Below are 18,490 nucleotides of genomic sequence, written 5' to 3'. Positions count from 1 at the left end.
CCTGCCAGAACCTTCTCCTGGAGTCTCACCACTGGTTTGCTGATCATGGAGACTGCCCAGGGATAAGCACCAGTGTGAGCCACTGTTCCCAGGGAGCTAGACTTCCTACAGCCCCAGGCCTCACCTGGGTAACTAGTCAGGTGTGCTGCAGGCCAAGACCCAGCCCAGGATGACCTCTTGGCCCCTATGGCCACACCCTAGTGTTGTATTATCAAACCTCTGGCCCTGGCCTTAACAAAGGCCCTAGCAGGAACACCTCTTTCCTGGCTGCCCCATACTCAGCCTAGGAACTTCCCCCAGAATGCCCCTCCCACCCCTCCCTGACCTTCTGTCTTCCCCTCTGCCAGCCTTGGGCTCCCCAAGGACCCAGCTAAGGTTCTCTGGGGTTCCATCTTTATGTCTTTTGGGGCTGGGCAGAGGGAGCAATCATCCCACACCTAATCTTTCACATGCATTTCCTCATTTAAGAAGCACGGCAAGCTGTGAGTTAGAAGTAGTTATACTCCTACTTTATAGAGAAAAGAGGTCCAGAAACAGCACTTGGCCAAGAGGGTGAGAGGAGTTTTTTTTTAATTGTGACCCCTTACCCTCCTCCAGGTGCACATGGCCAAGCTTCTGCCCTCCCCAGCCCTGATCCAAGAACCCCCAGGGGGGAGGGGCAGGTCCCTTTTACAGGGTGGCCTAGGACACATCTTCCTGGACCTTTTGCCCTTCCCACCACTCAGTCCCCAGATCATCCCACACCCAGGGCAGGAAGGCAGATGCCCTGTCAGCCCATCCCCAGGCCTCAAGGTCGTGGTGAAAAGTCCTCTTCCCCCCACGCCCAAGTTGGAGGCCACGGGGTGGAGGTGCAAAGGGAAGGCTCAGGAGGAACAGCAGCCCCAGCCCCACGAGTCAGGAGCGTCACCCTGGCCATCACCTGCCGCCCAGGACTGAGAGGATGAGGAAGAAGGATGCCACAATGGGCCTGCTGATTCACAGGAGATGTTTGTACCTACAATCCAGGAACCGCCCCCTAGCATGCTGACTCCGCCAGCCTGAGGCCCCAAGGGAGTCAAGGCCATGCCTTGGGGAGTGGGGGACAGGGCCTGCCTTGGGGGTGGAGGCCCAGGTCTGGCTGTATTCTGGGGCTCTGAGGAATAAACTCCCGGAGGGCGTGAGAGAGATCTCTAGGAGTCCTAGAGAAAAAACCCCAGCCCTCCGTGCACCCTGCACGACCCCAGCGCCTACACACACTTGCCCAGGGAGGTGCTCGGCCCGGTGAAGCAAGTGGTGGCCATGCGTTGAGTTGGAGGAGCGAAGAGGTAAACTGAGGCACAAAACGCGCAGGGGGTTACCAGGCTCGCAGGGGGCGGAGTTGGCCCTGCACCGCTTTCTCCCCCATTGAGGAAAAAACTGAATGGGAGGGGGCGGCCCCCGGAAACCCGCGGAGATGGAAACGCGGTTTCCAGGGCAACGCATCACGAAAGGAGCCTGACGTCACTGCGGGGAGGGCGCGCCCACCCCCGTCACCTAGTGGGGAGGTCCAGGCCCCGCCCACCCTCGGGGAAGTCTCATTGGCGGACACGCCGTTCTCTATTTTCAAAGGCCAATAGTAGCGTCCGTAGTCACCTGGAGTCGGGACTTCAGCCCAGCTGGATCGAATGCGCAAGCGCGAGCCAGGAAGCACAGCAGCCCCTCCTTTCTCCCTGCGCACCCGCAAGCTGGGGGGCGGGAAATGCAACCTAGGCCTGACGGCTGCGGTGTGGCCCGGACGGAAGAGGGGGCGTACCTGAGGGCGCCGCACGTGGACACCCCCCCCCCCGCGTGGGCATGCTCACGTGCACTTCTCCTTTTATGCTGCGGCATTTTCTACTTAATTCTTCATCGTGTTCTCCAGTGCCCGACCCCTGCGCCCAGCCCTCCTGTAACTCCCAGGCTGAGGGAGGAGCTCAGGGAGTGGAGACTACCTGGAGGAAGGGGTTGAGGCTTTGCTGGAGCAATATGAGTTCATAGGGAGAGGGAAGGTGTGCCCAGGGTAGGAAGCACGGTGTGTGCCGAGGCCTGGAAATACTGAAAGAAGGAGCCTTTGTGGGCAGCGGGGAAGGCAAGTTGGTGGAGAGAAAGCAAAGATGAGAGGAGAAGGTCAAGGTGGCGAGGACCCAAAAGGGCTGTCCCCAGGTCTGTGACCTGAGAAGACCGGAACCGAGGCCAGGACATCCAGGAGGTGGCTGGACAGACGCTTGGCCAGAGGAAGGCATAGGTGGAAACCCCGGTAGCTTCTTCCTGAAGGAGAACTTGGGCTTGGCTTGGAGGGACGTCTCCGTCTCCATCCCCCTCTATTCTTGTCCACAGGAGGCCTCTGGCAAGGGCTGCTGAGAGCCCTAGAGTCTGGGGAAGGGGGAAGAGTTTGCTTGCCTGTGTGTTTGAGCATTTGGCTGAGAGGCTGGCAATTGCTCAGGAGTTGTTGAGGACCCAGGGGGTGGAATTTCCGGGCCAGCTGCCCCCTGCCTTGGGTTCAGCTTTGGTTTTAACTAGGCTTACAGAGGCAGCAGTCAGAGTCAGCAGGGGTGGGTATTTGCCAAGTGGGGAGGATGTTAACCAAAAGCTTTGGCCCCAGGCTGGCCTCTGGCGCTAGTCCGGGAGGAGGAGTAAACAGGGAGACTATGAAGCTAGTGGAACGAAGGGGCTGCCAAAGCCGGAGGGACTTGACTGCCTCAGCTAAGGGGGTGACCTCCTAGGTGGGCAGGCTCTGTCGGAGAAAAGGCAGCTGTGGGATATGAGGGCACTGGAGGTCAGGGCTTTCTGGCAGAGGCCTGAGTGCCCTGGGGGTAGCCAAACGAGCATTTGGAGCTGGCTCCAAGGTTTGGGGATGGCAAAGACCACGGTTGGTCAGGAGGTGGCTCGTGGTGGGTGGCAGGAAGAAGCCAGGCCCCTGGCCAGAAACCTTGGGGAGGTGGGACAGGGGTGCTCCCCACACCGCCTCCACAGGGCCTGGTGCGAACCGCCCTCCTTCGCAGAGCCATGGGAATGGGAGTTGCCACTTCCCGCGGCCGAGGGCGTTGGGGCCCTACCCGGGAGTCGTGACTCCAGCCCCACCCGCGGCTGCCCAGCCTTGGGAGGGCAGAGAACTGGCGCTCTCCGGTGTCACTGGGAGCAGGTGAGCAGCCCAGCGGTGGGGGAGGCCCGGCCGCCGGCCCGACGGCAGGGCCGGGCGCCTCCTTCCACTGCCTCCTGCCTCCTCCCGCTCGCGTCCGGTTCCCTCTGGCTCTGTCAGTCTACCCCCTGTTTCTCTTTCTTTTGGTCTTCCTGGGTCTCCCAGCCTCTATTTCTGTCCCGTCTCCATCCCCCTCTATTCTCGTCCCTCTCGGCCGCCCCGCCCCGCGCCTCCCCTCCCCTACTTCCGCCCCCTCCCGGGCCCCCTCCCTCACCCCCGGCTCACATTCCAGCCTCCTCCCCGGCCCCGCGCCCCTCCCTGGAGCCAGCTGCTGCCTCGGGTGCCGGGGAGGGAGTAGGCTCTGGAGCGGGTGGGCCCGAGGGCACCCCGACCCCTCTGGAATGTGGGCGGGGCCCCCACCAAGGAGGCGGCCACCCCGCCGGCTGCCGCAGAACGCGGGCTGCGACTGCCCAGCCCCCGCCCCACACCCAGGACGCTGCCCACACCCAGCCCTCCTGGAGAATAAGCAGTACCCCACAAACAGCCCCATACCGCCCGGCCACCAGACACACGACCGGTGTGTACAGCACACCCCTCAACGCTCTAAGGGTGTTTATTGAGTGCCATCTGTTTGCCAGGCTCTTAAGTACACAACACCCACACACACCCCCATAAACCTGCCCCAGGCCCGCACTGGTTCCTCCACAATCCCTGAATCAACTGTGTGACCCTCAAAACGAAGGGTACCCCCATTCTTGCCCTGGCCCAAGACCTCCCTTAAAACCCTAGTATTAAAAGTCACCATGCAGCACCCTCCAACAAACAGTGGGAGAAGTGGGCTAAGAACCACTGGCCACTAGCTCTGGGCCCTAGGCCCTCCCCTTCCCCCACCCGTGGCCACTGCAGTCTTCTGGTCTGGGTGGGAAGCAGGTGCACACAGGGGGGCGGTTCACAGCTGTCCCCTGACTTCAGCCAGGAGCCTTTTGGTTACTGTTGGAAATACAGGCAAAGAAGGAAATTAACTTGAGTGACAGTACTCTGTGAACTGCCACATGCAGAAGAGAGAGAACCCAAGCTCCCCTGTCCCCAGAGGTGCTGCTGCCTGTCACCCACTTTTCAGCTGGCCCTTGGTTCTGTGTGACCCTGGAGGGACAGATCCTGATATGGATGCATGGACATATTTTCTAGGCATCTGCTTGTATGGGGGCCCTGCAGCCTCTGGGGTGGGCAGATGCTACGTGACTTGGATTGCCACACGCAGGGGTGTGAGTCCCTATAGCTGCCCCAGGTTGAGGGTGTGGAGGAGAGGACTGGATCTCCACTTGACTTCCTCCGTTGTTGACACAGAGAAACCACCAGCCCCAGGCAGAAGCCACTCTGTGTCCTTTGGGTTTACAGGGAACCTGTGTACAGGTGATGCCCTGCTTTGGGGCCACAAGGTGGGGAGTGGGGCCCAGAGTACAGTGAATGGCTATGGTGGGGACCTGTTCCTTTGGCCCCTAGAGGATGGGGGTTATTGCTAAGCATCTCTGAGGCCATAGAGGTGGGCAGTCTATACCCACCCCCTTACCCGGTTTTAGAAACAGTGTGCGTGTCCTGAGCACCCCCAGGTAAGGCACCTAGGCCAGCTGCAGGGTGTTCTTGGCTGCTGCAGGGACTCTGGCATTTCCCAGACATCTCAGGTGGCATGCCCACAAATACAGGTCACTGTACATCCTGCCAGGTGTGCTCACTTTCTGCCCTTCCCACTGTCCATCCCTCAGTGGCAGGGGTCACTTTCTTGGCCTCTGCATTGTATGGAGTACAGAAAGACTGAGCAGGTGTGGTCTTGAGAGCAGGCATGGGGCCTTCTGTCCTGACCACCATCACTGTGTGACCATGTATCCTCTGGATCTCATATGCAACCTGTCATGTATGCATGCAGTTGGCAGCAATAGGGGACTGTAGTCAACTTTCATGCCCAGGGCACTTCTTGGTGCCCAGTGCATGGTGGCTGTGTGACTTTGTGCCCAGTGAGTGCATATGTGTGTGTGTGGTGTGTCACAGGATATGTGTGCTAAGGCCCAGCCTTGGGGCTGCTGGGATGGCCTGCTCTGGCCTGGGCTGACCAGGAGCAGATGTGGCCTAACAGCCTGTACATTCCTGGGCTGTGACTCAGTCCTGTGGGGAGGGGGTGAGTCACTGGCAGCTTAGGCCCAGCCCCAGTCTGGGCCCTGCACCCCATCCTGGATGTAGACCCCCTCCTAGGAACAAGGTGCAGCCCCCCTCTGGCATTTCTGTGTTGCAGACCTCTGAACCTTAGGCACTGGGGAAGAGAGACCCCCTTGGTACAGGTAGGTCCTGGGGGTCCTGGGGTAGGGGCTGATTTAACCCTTACTGCTCTGGACGTCTGGCTTCTGAAACTGCCCCTTCTGCTGCTGACATAGCTCAAGTGCCCACCCAGGGACATGAGTCATAGCACCAGGCATGGGCACATACGCTTTGTGGGTCCCGGCCCACCCTTGTCACGCATACCCATGCGTGTCCTGAGTTGCTCCCACATGCACATCCGGATTGTGTACATATTTGGGGGTCTCAGCACCCCTTCTTGTGTGTTGTGGAACACAGGCTTGCATGCCTGGCAAATGTGATCCTGTCCTGACTGGGCTGCCAAGCTCCCAGCACCCCCCCCCCCCACGCCTGTGTACACCCAAGTACATCCCCACTTTCCTGTCCACACGAACCTGTCCCTAGTCATCTCAGTGCCCACGAGTCCGAGGCCCACGAGCACACACATGCGCCACACCTGGCAGCACGCACAGTCTGCTCATCCCCCACCCTGGCTCTGGGCCCCGAGGATTGGGGCCAGCTGGGTGACTGGAGTCTACCAGGACGGCCCCACTTTTGCGCCCCCGCCTGGCGGCCGCCAGGTGCACCATCCCAGCCCCGCCTGGCCGGGAGGGGGCGGTAATTACGCGGCCCCGGGGTACCCCACCACCACTACAAGTCTTTCATCCTGGACCACTCCCGTCCCTGGTCGAGACGCTCATTATCGCCTCCCGCCCGGTCATTAGCCGGGGTCGGGAAAGGACCCAGCGTCCGGCGGGCCCGGCCCCGCGGGGAAGGCGGAGGAGAAGCGGCCCTGCCCCCACCTATATAGCGACGCCTCGCAGAGGGAGGGCGGGGCTGCCAGCCCTGGGGTGGAGTGGGCGAAACCCTCGGGATGGGGGGCGCCCCGTCGGAGACAGCTGGCTGGGGAGGGGGCAGGTTTGTGAAAAAGCCGACCGCTGCGCAGAGCCGGGGAAATGCGGAGATGAAGAGACAGGGAGACTCCCGGCCGAGGCCGAGTCCTCGAGGGGCAGGGGCGAGTCCCAAGCGTCTATACAGGAATAGCAACCCCACTCCGGCCCGGCATAGTCGCGGGGCGAGCTGGGGAAGGCAACAGGGCTCTGAGGTCCCCACGCCAGGGAGGTACTCGCCCTGCGGGTTGGCCGTCCTGACCCGCGAGGGCTGGGGGCGGTAGAAGGACCCGACACTCCACGCGAGGCCACGCAGCTGGCGATTGCCCTGAAGGGCGGGACCTGGGAGCTGGTCGCAAAAGCTTCAGCCACGCCGACAGCGAGGCTGCGGCGCCCCCTTGTGTCAGCGCCGGGCTATGAGCCTGGCCTCGAGTTCATCGTGTAGGGGTGGCAGACGGGGTGAGAAGGGGTCCTCACCTCCTGCAAGCCCCGCACGAGGATAGTGAGTCACGGTGACACGCCGAGACTGATGTACACGCAGACAGGACACCACAGAGGCACAGGCTCGGAGACCGGTACAAAGCTGAGACTCGAGCACCCTGTGGAGGGGCAGAAGCGCAGAGGACAGGCTTCCGCAGTTTCACGTCCACACCTTGCTGGGGACCCCGGACGGCCGTGGGTACTCTCGGGGACCGGCACACAGGAATTGCTGGTAGTAAGCTGAATAACTAGGTGCTGGCAGAATGAGTGAATGAACACAGGGCTCCACACAAAACCAGGAGGAAGCAGGGACTCAGAACTAGAGGCAATGTGGGGGCCCAGAATGACCCCGGAATTGTGACTACAGAGACGCTTCCCATCCCTGAGAAACTATGGCACAAGAATTTCCTGGCCTAGGATTCAGATTGGAAAGGGCGGGCCTGAATTGCTCCGGGGCGGGGTGTGCCAGTGGTCTAGGCTCCTGAGGGTGTGGGTGGCCCCCTCCACACAGCCAGGGGAGCTGGATGCTGATGTCTCTCTGCTCCTTATAATAACAGTCCTGCGTGAGTGGCTGACGCAGCAGCAGGTTGCTGCTGACGGGGAGGCAAGGTGCAGAGGGGGTGGCCATGAGTCATGCAACTGCCGGCCTGGGAAGGGGTCCTTGAGCTCTTTGAGGGTACTGGCGACTTGTCACTGGAGATAGCTGGGTCATTTCGACCTGCTTGAGTCCGAGGCCTGGGGTGGAGCTGGGATTTTTCAGGAAAATGGGGCCTCTTCTTCAATGACCCTCAACTTTCCTGCAGAGTCCGAGACTTTCTGGGGGAGGAGCTGTAGTGTGGATCACTGGTCTGGGCAGACAGAGAAGGATTTACAATCTTCTTCTTCGACTAGGTGGCCTGGGAGCAGCATGAGCTAAGCAGGCCATAAAAGGTCCCCCACCCCAGGAGCAGCCTTAGGGGCAAAGGCCTTTGCAAACTCTTGGGACATCTAAGGACCAGAGAAGAGATGCCTTCTAAAGGACAAGACACGGGTGGCAGAGCATAGAGGGCCCTGACCTCCGGGTGGGTAGTCAGTAGGTTGTGGTTGTGGAGACCCACGGGATGGCTGTGACTGGGATGCCTGGTAGCAGCGGGGAAGCCAAAGGCAGAGCTGGGTTTGGGTATATTGGGGACTGCATGGTGGAGCCACTTGAACATGGGTGTCGGTTTGGCACATAGACCTGGGATGGACAAATGCCAGGCCAGGTGAGTGTTGAGATGCCTGTGAAGTATCTGCCAGGGATGGAGAGAGTGAGGTCAGGGAATAGCTTAGAGTTAGGGGCGGATGTGGTTGGATTTGTGGGCACACTGAACTGGGGTGTCCCAAAGTGTTGGGATGGAGGAAGAAGTGGAGTTGTGGGGAATATTGGGGCTCACATAAATGGGACTGTCGGTGTTGGGGTTTGGTTGGGTGTTGCGTTTGATTGCATGAAATGGTTCATTCAGGAGCCTTGGAGTTCTGGGAGTCGGGGGTTATCAGCTATATTGGCAAGTAGATAAGGGTTGATGTCAGGATTCAGAGGAAGTTGGGGTATCTGAAGTCCAGGGCTCGGATAGGTATAGGCATCTGGATGAAGTCGATATGTTGGGATTGGAGCGATACGAGGGGGTGGGTGCCATGAGGCAGGAGACCCTTTGTTCCTCGCCGCAGGCCAGAGTACGGGCACACGGAAGTGGGTCAGCCCTGCCCCACTGCCCCGACCACGCCCCCGCGCACGGGGGCGGGAGACTGCGGACTGGGAACATTCCGGCCAATCAGCACGCCCGGCGCCAGTGCTGGGGGAGGGGCGGGGCCCGAGTTTGCCCCGCCCCAACTCATGAATATGAGGCGCGATCGCAGTTTCAGAAGCCTCGGATTGGCTTACGAGGTTCAAGGGGCGGGTTAGGGGGGGCGGGGCCCGGCGGCAGCATATATCATACCGGGCACGGGGCGCCCCCCCTCACTCGCGCGTTAGGAGGCTCGGGTCGGTGTGGTGTGCCGTCTTCCCGCTCGCGTCAGGGACCTGCCCGACTCAGCGGTGAGGGCCCTGGCGGCACCGACTCCGAGGGGCCCGGGCGGTGGGCGGCCTGAGACGCCCAGGCGAAGCGGGGCCGCGGCGGCACGCCCCTGGGAGGGGGCGGTGCCGGGGCGGGCCCGGGGTGGAGTCCGTCCCTCCGGCGGCGAGGGGCAGCGGGAGACCGGGTCCTGCGTTGGCCTGAGGGCGTTTCCCCTGAGACCCGGGCCCCCGGCTTGGCGGGCCCTGCTCAAAATGGCGGCCGCGAGCTCCAGGCTGCGCCAGCGAAATGGCGGGAGTGCCGAGTGCCCGGATGGAATGGCGCAGGGCGTGCGCGTGGCGCATGCGCCGGGGCTGAGTAGGGGGCGGGGCCACGGGGCGCGTGGAGGCCCGTCCCGGGCTGTGGGGCCGGGGCGGCGCGCACCCCGTGGCTCCCGCTCCACGAGCCTCTGTTTTCCCGTCCCCATGTGGTAGCACATTTAAAAGGACGCCCTCGCCAGGCCAGGCCGGGCGCGCTCAGTGTGTGTGTGAGGCGACAGCCCCTTGCGCGGCCTATGAGTCCCGCTCCTCGTTTCCGGACCTTTGGGCAGTGGTCGTCCCCAGCCAATAAATGCTTTGTCCAAGTCGACATGCCCCGCCCCTCTAAGTAGCCGCGTCCCCTAAAAGCCAGGATTCTCGTCACAGCCGAGACTCCGCCCCAGAACGGGGCGGCCTCCATGACGGCACCCTCGGGGCGTCGTACAGTGATCGAAAGCACCTTCCAGTCCGGCCCCTCAGTCGGTAGACAGGCAGTGGCCAGGGTGGGAATTCGCCCCCTGCCCGTGGCGCGGGGCGCGGCCCAGCGCGGCCCAGCCCCGCTCGGTGGGCGGGAGGCCCCGCCCGCGGCGCGCCCGGTGGGTGGAGCTGGCTCCGAGGCGGCGGGCCGCGGCCGGGTGTGGGCCGCCGAGCCGAGGGGGTCGGGGAGCTCCCCGGAGGGCGGGTCGGCGGGGCGCGAGAGGAAAGGGAGCCGTGAGCGAGGCGCCTGAAAGGTTGGTGGTGTGTGCCGCAGGCCGCCATGGCGTCCGACGAAGGCAAACTTTTCGTGGGCGGGCTCAGTTTTGACACCAACGAGCAGTCGCTGGAGCAGGTCTTCTCCAAGTACGGACAGATCTCGGAAGGTAAGCGGGCCTGAGCGGCGGCTGCGGGACCCCGCTGTGGCCTGCTGGGCTCTGACCAGGCCTTCTCTCCTGCCCAGTGGTGGTGGTGAAAGACAGGGAGACCCAGCGATCGCGAGGCTTTGGTTTTGTCACCTTTGAGAACATCGATGATGCCAAGGACGCCATGATGGCCATGAATGGGAAGGTGAGGGCTGGCCTCTGCGGGTCCACGGGCCGAGTGGGAGTTCTGTTTCCTAAGATGCCAGGCACAGGGGTTGACTGCGCTACCCTCTGCTCTCCAGTCTGTGGACGGGCGGCAGATCCGAGTTGACCAGGCTGGCAAGTCATCCGACAATCGATCCCGAGGGTACCGAGGTGGCTCTACTGGAGGCCGGGGCTTCTTCCGTGGGGGCCGGGGCCGGGGCCGTGGGTTCTCCAGAGGTGAGTGCGGCAGTTTGCGGGGCACAGTGGAGTGCGGCTGGTGTGGGCGGTGCTAATCCTCTTTTTGGTTCTGTTTGTCTTCTACAGGGGGAGGGGACCGAGGCTATGGGGGTGGCAGGTTTGAGTCCCGGAGTGGGGGCTACGGAGGCTCCAGAGACTACTACAGCAGGTGAGGAGGTGCAGAGTCTGGCTGGGCTTAAGGGAAGCTGTTGAGGGTTGGTCCTGGGGAGGATGCTCCCCACATGGCATGGCATAAGCTGGCAGGCTGGTAGACAGGAGAGGTGAGGAAGTGGCAGAAGCAGGAGTGGAAGGAGTGCTCAGATCATGGAAGATCAGGGAGTATGGCTGGTAGCAGGGGTTTTTTGTTTTTGTTTTGTTTTTCATTTTTCTTATGCTAGTGATGGAACCCAGAGCAAGGCAAGCGCTAACAGCCCTGAGATGGCAATTTTTGACAATAACCAAGTTTGCTCTGCTTCTCCTAACATGGGCAGCTGGTTTGGGAGCTGGAGCTCTATCGGTATAGGCTTGAGCTTAAGTAGTCAAGGTGTCCTTTAGCACCCATGTATCTCTTCCCCACAGTCGGAGTCAGGGTGGTGGCTACGGTGACCGGAGCTCAGGTGGTTCCTACAGAGACAGCTATGACAGTTACGGTAAGTCTTGCTCCAAGGGTACCACACTCTGTGACTGTGGTGGGAGCTCAGTAAACCCTGGCGCCCTCCAACTTAGGCTCCGTGCTCAGACCTTGTCATTCTGCTTGTCCGTAAGGAACAAGTCTGTCCTTTCAGCTGTTTCTACTGTAGAACACAAAAACCAGTCAGTGACCAAAGGAAAGGGAGTGTGAGGGAGCCGCCGTGCAGTCCAGCATAGGTGCATGTGTGCCGCTGCGGCCTCCCTCCCCTGGCTGTGGGGGGTGGTTGCTCCCGAGGCCCTCCGGTCTGGATGGGAGTGGATGCTGCATCTTGCTGCGTGCTTCAGCGCCTTTACACTGTGCCTGCTTCTTGTCCTCAGCTACACACAACGAGTAAAAATCCTTCCTGCTCAAGATCGTCCTTCCAATGGCTGTGTATTTAAAGATTTTGGGAGCTTCGCTGAATCGTTAATGTGTAGTGAACACACCTCCTTGTATGCCCACTTTTGTAGTCATTTCAGTTCTGATCTTGTCAACCCAGCCTGACTGCTTCTGACCCCCAAGATGGCCTCATTACTAGACTTTTCTTTTTTAAGGAAGCGCTGTCCGTTTTTAAAGGTTTTAAAAACGTTTTGAAAAGCACTTCAGATTTTATTTTTTACCATGAGCCATGGGTTTTTAAAAAACACTTGCAGGGGTTGTGTGGTTTTTGTTTTTGCAGTGCTGGGGTTGGAACCCAGAGCCTCATGCATGCAAAGCAAGTGCTCTACCACTGAGCCACACCCCAGCCCTGTTGTGTGGGTTGTTGGTTACTGGTTTTTTTGGTTTTGGATTTTTTTGGTTGTGTTGCTTTTTTTGTTTCTTTTTAGTGGGGTCACCCGGCGAAGTTGGGTGCCCCATCACTTCTCTGAGATCACGTGGACTCTGACTCCGCTCTCTGTCGGAAGCTGAGCAAGCTGAGGCTTTTCCAACTCTGTGTAACGTTTCTGAGTGTAGCGTGATAGGACACTGCCCCGGGCGGCTGCACAGGCTGCCCTGGAGCCCCGCCTGCACGCTCATCTGTGCTGTGTGCGCCCCACAGTAGAGGTGCAGATGTCCCTGCAGAGGTTCTTGAAGATGTTTATTTATATTGTCCTTTTTTACTGGAAGACGTATGCATACTCCATCGATGTTGTATTTGCAGTGGCTAAGGAATTCTTGTACGCAGTTTTCTTTGGCTTTACGAAGCCGATTAAAAGACCGTGTGAAACGAACCTTGCTCTGACAATTTCCCTTTCATTGCACAACACACGCTGTGCTGCGGGCTCTCACAGTCAGACCTGAGCAAGCACAGCGCAGCTGCAGCACAGCGCGCATAGGTCTGCGGGCCCTAGCTGAGGCCTGAAGGGAGCTAGAGGAGGAAGGCAGGGTAAAATGACCCAGTCGGGCCTTGTGGACAGCTGAAAGCCACCTCCCGTTAGGAGAGCCAGGTGGGTGACGGGAGGAGCAGCTCAGCCCGCAGAGCGCCCTGGTGCCTCTGGTGATGGCAGCCGCTGGAGGGCTCGATGGGGCGGGCACCTTAGCAGGGACAGCCAGCGCTTGGACACCTGACCGGACGGCCTTAGCCTAGCAGCAGGGCAGAGAGGGACAGCGCAGTGGCCTGGTGACCACAGACTGGGCTGGTTAGCTAGCTCTGCCTGCCTCACGAGTTCTGAGCGTTCTCTGCTAGCCTATGAAGCTGCAGCCCTCGGAGGACAGACGTTGTGCGCCCACAGAACCTCCGAGACCAGCGGCTCCCTGGGCTAGCGCGCAGTGCACTAGCCTGTACTGAGGTAACGCGTCCGCGGTCCGCCTCCCTCCTAGAGCTCGAGTCCCGCACCACCGGGGACGGTTCCGTGGACTGCTTTTGGTTTTCCTTTTTTATTTTCAAGTCAAGCTAGAACTAAAGTCAGGCCTGGTCGTCGGCCCCGGCCCTCTGCGGCCAGCCGGGGCCTCGGGCGGGCCAGGCCCCGGAGCGCCCTGCCGTGCGGACAGCCGGCAGCCTGTCCAGACTCCGCACGCAGCGCGCTCGTGTCTGCTGCCGCCCTAGACCCCCGAGCCCGCGCCGGACTCTGAGCGGCTCGGCGCTGTCTGGAGAGGCAAAGGCCGGCCCGGTAGGGGCCCGCGGCCGAGGTTGCAGGGCGGCCGGGAGGGGCAGCAGCCCTGCCCAGGGACGCGGCTGTAACGCTCCTTTGCTTTGGCAGGGTGAAGGCGGCCCGCATGGACAGCAGCGATGACCTCGGGTCGCCGCCAGGAGGGCCACACAGAAGGACAGCGAGACCAGCCGCCTGCCTCCCGGCTCGTCGCCGTAAGTGCCCCAGAGCCGGCCGGGGGCTGCCCGCGGGTCTCGCGGGACGGAGCTTCGCCGCGGGCCATGGTCGGTGCAGGAGCAAGAGCCGGGCGGCTGGCGGGGCGCGCGGTCTGAATAAAGGGCGTGTGTCACCCAGAAAGCGCGTGTCTGCTTCGGGGTGCGGCGCGGGAGCGGCGGGAGGCCGGGGGCGGGGCGGGGCGGGGACGTGGGCTGGCCGGCGCGGGGCACTGTGGGTAACGTGGCCGTCTGAAGGGGACTTCCGATCGGGTGCCCCGCCCCCCGCCGGCTATAGGCCGGTACCGCCCACGCGCGTCTGAGTGGCAGCCTTAAGCAGAGGCGGGGCACCGCTTCCGCCGGGCCATGGGGCCGCGCGTGCCGCCGGCGCTGTTGCTGCTGCTGCCGGCGCTGCTTTGCTGGGCTGAGGACGCTGCGCCGTCTCAGCCCGCGCCCTCGCCCTCGCCGCAGCCCGCCACGACGAACGGGAGCCAGCCGGACGAGCCACACAACAGAACGCATGCGTGGGTTCCGGGCGCGCAGGGCTCGGCGCTGCTGCGCTCCTTCTACGTGCTCACGGGCCTCTGTGGCCTGGCGGCGCTCTACTTCCTCATCCGGGCATTCAGGTTCGTCAGGCGGAAGTTGTTGCCGCTGCCCTTCCTCAGCCAATTGGCACCTGTCACGTGTGGGGGCGGGGCCGTGCTGCCACGTGGCTCCCCCAGGGCAAGTAGCGGGTTTTGGTAGTTTTCACCAGCGAGGGGTAGTATGGGGTGGTGCTGCTTTTTAGGCGGATGGCATGGCCGGTCTCTCCTTCCCTGGAGGACACCAAGAGATTGCTTCTCTGTTCTCATGCTTATGGCAGCCACGAGTGTCCTGTCCTATTTTCCGGTACTGCTCTTAGCACTGCATAGAGACTCTCCAGGCCCCCAGGGACCCTCTGCCTGGCGTTCGCCTGCTACAACTGGCCTCTGACTTTCTTGGTCGGAGTCTGGTCAAGCCCTCTGCGGCCCTTTGGGTCCTCTTGCTCTCCCCACCCCTGTGTAGGACTTGTGCGTTGGAGCCTGCCCCTTCATTCTGGGTTCTCCTGATTGACTTCCCCTAGAAAGGTGAGAAGCGCCTGTCCTTCCCCTTGGCCCTCGTCTCTGTTGTGCCTCTGGGGCACTCTGGAGCTGATCTCTGGAAGGACCCTCATCACATCGGTGGTGATGTCCCTTCTGGTCATCATCCAAGCACAGTCTTGTAGTTCTTGGTGGAGAGCCTTCACCTCCTGACTCCGTTGCGTATGCCCATTCACTATATCTGTCTCTCCGTTTCTCTGGTATGGCCACCGGCAGGCAGGCAGGGGCTTGGGCCCACAGTCCTCCCTTTAGGGCACTGGTGGACTCTTAACTCTGCTCCGGGACTCTCTGTCAGTAAACTGGGAGCCGGAACATCATCATTTTCTTGTGGTCTTGGCACAGGGGAGGTGGGGGTGAGCTGAGGAATGTGTTCACTTGCTGTTGCTGCAGTGACAGTTTTTATTTTCCCCTGAGGGAGGATTGAATGCAGGTGTACTTTACAAGAGAGCTACCCCCAACCCTTTTTTAAGTTTTGAGACAGTGTCCAGTTGCTTAGCTAGGCTGGAACTTGGAATTCTCCTACCTCAGTTGGGATGACAAGCGTGTGCTACCACATCCAGCCATACGAAAGCATTTAGTAATAATCCTCATGGCTTTTACAATGTGAAGGTAGCAGACATGATTGGGCTGGATGCAGCAGGACTCTGGGGGTGGGAACGGGCACAAAAGTGAGGGCCAGGGGCCAGACGGAGAGAGCAGAGACAGCCACTGAGTGTGTCTGGACCATGTGCAGGTTGAAGAAACCACAACGGAGAAGGTATGGGCTCCTGGCCAACACCGAGGACCCCACCGAGATGGCCTCACTGGACAGTGGTGATGAGGAGACGGTCTTTGAGACAAGGAACCTGAGATGGTAGGGAAGTCCCCCTTTACCTCCAGGGAACCCAGTTAAGGCCAAGCTGAGCTGGAGACTTGAGAGAAATAGCAGGACTGGGGGGTGCAGGCAACCCATGGGGCCATTGAACCAGTCACTGGGACATTGATGCTCAGGCCACCACCCCCTTGGGCAACCTCGCTTTCTCTCCAGGTTTCCATTTCCTTCTCTTTAAGATGCGAAAGAGGGTTGGGGATGTGGCCGGGTGGTAGCATACATCAGGCTCCCATTTCCAGCATGGCAAAAGTAAATAAATAAAGAGAGGTGGGGAGACTGCCACACTGACCATGGGCCCCACATTGATTAATAAGGTCAGCATTCAAGGTGGAGGGTTGTGGCAGGCTCATGGGCAGCATTTGACAGGACCAGTCTTGGAGATCCAGGCAGAGGGATCATGGGGGCAAAAGCCGGGGAGCCAGAAGGGAGTACTGCTTGCATGGGGGAGGGTGGGGCCTCAGCAGGTATTAGCATGGCTGCTACGGGGACCCCTCCTGCTGGAACTGGACAGACATGGAGGATTAGGAGACCAACGGGCAAAGCAGCGTGGAGCATGATTCTGTTTTCAGATCCCCAGAAGGGAGGCAGACTTAAGCCTGGCAGCCCCTCTGCAGTGTCTTCTACCACCCCCTCTTGGAGGAACCCCTTCCAGCAAGGGGGCGTTTGGGGAGGGTGCACCTGGTGGGCTGCCCTCCTTTGAGCACAGCACACCTCACCTCCCTCTCTTCTCTCGCCTTCCAGATGCTGAAGGGGGCAGGCGTTCTCATGGGCCACAGGGGAAGGGCGAGAGACAGCCCAGCTCTGTCCTCGGGCTTTGGTGCCACCCAGCACTCTGGTCGGAGCCTGCGCAGCCTGTCCAAAGCCTGCTTGATCCCAACCTGGACAACAGGGCCTTACCTCCCCAGATGCTGCCTTAGCTTGGCAAAAGGAAGTATGTTGAAACCTGAGGGCCCCCAACCACCACTGGGGACTCTTGAGGTCCCCCAGCTTGACTTGTACCACACCCTACACCCTTCCTGCGTGGAGATGTGGCAGCCCTGTACTGAGGCCTGATGGGCAGATGGACTGAGGGGTTGGTCTCAGAGCATGTTTGTGCTGAGCTGGGGACAATAAATGAGGCATTGGCTAATATGTCTGGCGTCCACCCTGCCTTGACTCCAGGCCTGGGTGCCCAGGTGTGGTGGGTGAAGGATGGGGATCTCTGCTCCAGGATTCCCTTGGCTATGCCACCTATAGCCTGGGGTTTAAGAGCCATGCATCTCAGTCTTCTAGCACCTTGGGGGAGTTCCAGAGGAGTCCTGGTGTGGTGGCTGAGCCGCCTGAGGCCCATGTGCCACTCCTCATCATGCCCCTGTATTCCCATCCCCAGCTAAGGACAGGCAGAGTCCAGGTCTCCTTAGCGATGCACCTCCCCCACTGGCTGAAGTCCTTTTCACCATGTGACCTGGGATTGCCACCAGGTGGCAGCCTTGTGTTAACTGGCTGTCCCCTGGCTTTCCAGGAGCAGAGCTGTCTTGGGGAAGCAGGTCCTGTGGGGCTGTTTCTCACACCTCTTCCTGAGCCCCCTCCTCATGTGCACCACTGCAGCACAGAGGAGCATCCCCTGCCCTTCCCATCTGCTTGCCTGCCTGGTCCTTCTCTGCTCAGCCACCGCCCCCAGGATGCTCTCCCTGACTGCACCACCAGTTTGTTCTGGCTCCTTCAGGGAAGGCTGGGAGGCCAGAGCACCGGGGAGTAGCTGACACAGTTGGGAGTCTTGGGCAGGCCCTGGCTACTGCTTCATGTCTGTGTGGGTCTGGCGCAGAGCCCCGTGCCCTTGTGTCTCTGCAACTGTTCCCTTCACTGTGATCAGCTCTCGTCTCTGCGTCAGACCCTGTGGGACACATTTTTAACAGGCATGAAGTCTGTCCTGGCCCCCCACCCTGTGATCTGCACCCCTCTCCCAGAGCTCTGAGCCATTTCTCAAGCTTCAAAAAGCACATTAATTACTCTAATGAGGTCAGGAGAGACCCAGCTCATCCAGAGCCCGGAACACCACCCCTTCCCCCGCCTGCTGCCTCCCCTGCTGGGTGGAGGGTGAGCACCGCCCGTCTGTCCCTGTGCCTGTCAGCCCATCAGCCGCCACCCCCAGCATTAGTGTGAAGTAATTGGCAGCCCCCGCCAAGGTTAATGCACTATTAGCTGAGAGTCATCCACGGCTAACAGCCAGGAGAGGGGCCTGCAGTGCCAGCAGAAGGGCCTGGACCCCTCAGCCTGAGGGGAGCAGAGGGGCTCCCAGCACTGCTGCACTTCGAGTGTGCAAACACTTGCACATGTAGGTGCAAGGCAGGCTGTGGAAAGGGAGCCTGGGACTCGGTTATGTGTGTAGGGGTCACGGCCCCTACCTTCACAAAGTGTGGCTGTGTGGATGCTAAGCCCTGAGCCAGACCTGAGGTCTCTGGCATGGTCGCTGCTCCTCTGAGAAACGCCTCTGTTGCTGTTACGATTACACAAATCTCTGGGCCTTAGCCCCATGTATAACTGCACACTCCTGCATGACACCCAGGAAGTTCTGGACACAGTCGTCCCACTGGAGGGTGGGTGTCACCATGGGGGAGTGGTGTGGAGGGGGTGAAGCGGGGAGGATGAGGAGGGTGGGAAGTACCCTCCCCCCTCCATGGCTGACAGTGGGGATTGCTGGAACCTTAGGATCCACACTGAGATTCGGGGCCTGACTGGACACAAGTGGCATTTTAATCGGCAGGAGGAAGGGACACATCTAGACTCCCTGACCCCCAGTGGGTACACTGGGCTGGGTACAGACGCTGTCCACAAAAGTGCCCCTTCCACAGGTGCCCTGCTGGACTTGCTAGTGCTGCCTGGCAGAGCTGGGGCTTCTGAAACTGCCCCAGCTGGAGCTGACGGTGGGTCTGGTCCACTTGATTCTGTGATGAGACTTACCCAGGCTTGTGGCCTTGGATGGCTGAGGGCTGCTGGTCTGGGTCCCATGCCCTGCAGCCTGGCCCTGTGGGTGAGCCAGGGGCCCAGGCTGGGTCTGGATAGGAAGACCTTCCCCCAGTGTCCAGCAAACACCTGTGCCCAAGAATTCACACCCAGGTGGATGGGGG

The 18,490-nt window shown here is 60.6% G+C and overlaps 2 protein-coding genes, 1 long non-coding RNA gene and 1 other non-coding gene across 7 annotated transcripts; 2 read left to right on the top strand and 2 right to left on the bottom strand.

The window, feature by feature from the left end:
- Positions 1 to 553: 553 nt before the first annotated feature.
- On the bottom strand, positions 554 to 3,325 carry LOC124092578 (uncharacterized). Its single transcript, XR_006851645.2, has 2 exons — positions 3,054 to 3,325; positions 554 to 2,370 (listed from the first exon to the last, which is right to left on the bottom strand). It is a non-coding gene; the product is annotated as an uncharacterized LOC124092578 (long non-coding RNA).
- Positions 2,995 to 14,004, top strand: Cirbp (cold inducible RNA binding protein). Of its 3 annotated transcripts, XR_009226783.1 has the most exons (8): positions 2,995 to 3,139; positions 9,915 to 10,023; positions 10,101 to 10,207; positions 10,305 to 10,443; positions 10,531 to 10,612; positions 11,023 to 11,093; positions 13,294 to 13,397; positions 13,866 to 14,004. XR_009226783.1 is itself a non-coding variant. In XM_046444345.2 (7 exons), exons 2-7 carry the CDS (start codon positions 9,921 to 9,923, stop codon positions 13,296 to 13,298), a joined length of 507 nt encoding a protein of 168 aa, XP_046300301.1. In that variant the 5' UTR covers positions 2,995 to 3,139; positions 9,915 to 9,920; the 3' UTR covers positions 13,299 to 13,539. The 3 variants fall into 3 exon arrangements, 2 of the variants coding, with proteins under 2 accessions (XP_046300301.1, XP_046300300.1); XM_046444345.2 differs by lacking the exon at positions 13,866 to 14,004 and having other exon boundaries at positions 13,294 to 13,539; XM_046444344.2 differs by lacking the exons at positions 13,294 to 13,397; positions 13,866 to 14,004 and adding an exon at positions 11,452 to 12,324 and having other exon boundaries at positions 3,001 to 3,139.
- Positions 11,787 to 11,858, bottom strand: Trnaa-ugc (transfer RNA alanine (anticodon UGC)). Its single transcript has one exon. It is a non-coding gene; the product is annotated as a tRNA-Ala (tRNA).
- Fam174c (family with sequence similarity 174 member C) lies at positions 13,622 to 16,514 on the top strand. Of its 2 annotated transcripts, none has more exons than XM_058579256.1 (3): positions 13,622 to 14,117; positions 15,246 to 15,365; positions 16,125 to 16,514. In XM_058579256.1, exons 1-2 carry the CDS (start codon positions 13,761 to 13,763, stop codon positions 15,327 to 15,329), a joined length of 441 nt encoding a protein of 146 aa, XP_058435239.1. In that variant the 5' UTR covers positions 13,622 to 13,760; the 3' UTR covers positions 15,330 to 15,365; positions 16,125 to 16,514. The 2 variants fall into 2 exon arrangements, with proteins under 2 accessions (XP_058435239.1, XP_046300302.1); XM_046444346.2 differs by having other exon boundaries at positions 13,701 to 14,020.
- Positions 16,515 to 18,490: the final 1,976 nt, after the last annotated feature.

The sequence above is a fragment of the Marmota monax genome, unplaced genomic scaffold, assembly GCF_021218885.2.
Source record: "Marmota monax isolate L192 unplaced genomic scaffold, Marmota_monax_Labrador192_F-V1.1 WCK01_AAM20220418_F8-fsc00102, whole genome shotgun sequence".
Lineage (NCBI taxonomy): Eukaryota > Metazoa > Chordata > Mammalia > Rodentia > Sciuridae > Marmota > Marmota monax.
The sequence above is the reverse complement of the archived record's forward strand: the minus strand, read 5'-3'. Positions and strand labels throughout refer to the sequence as shown.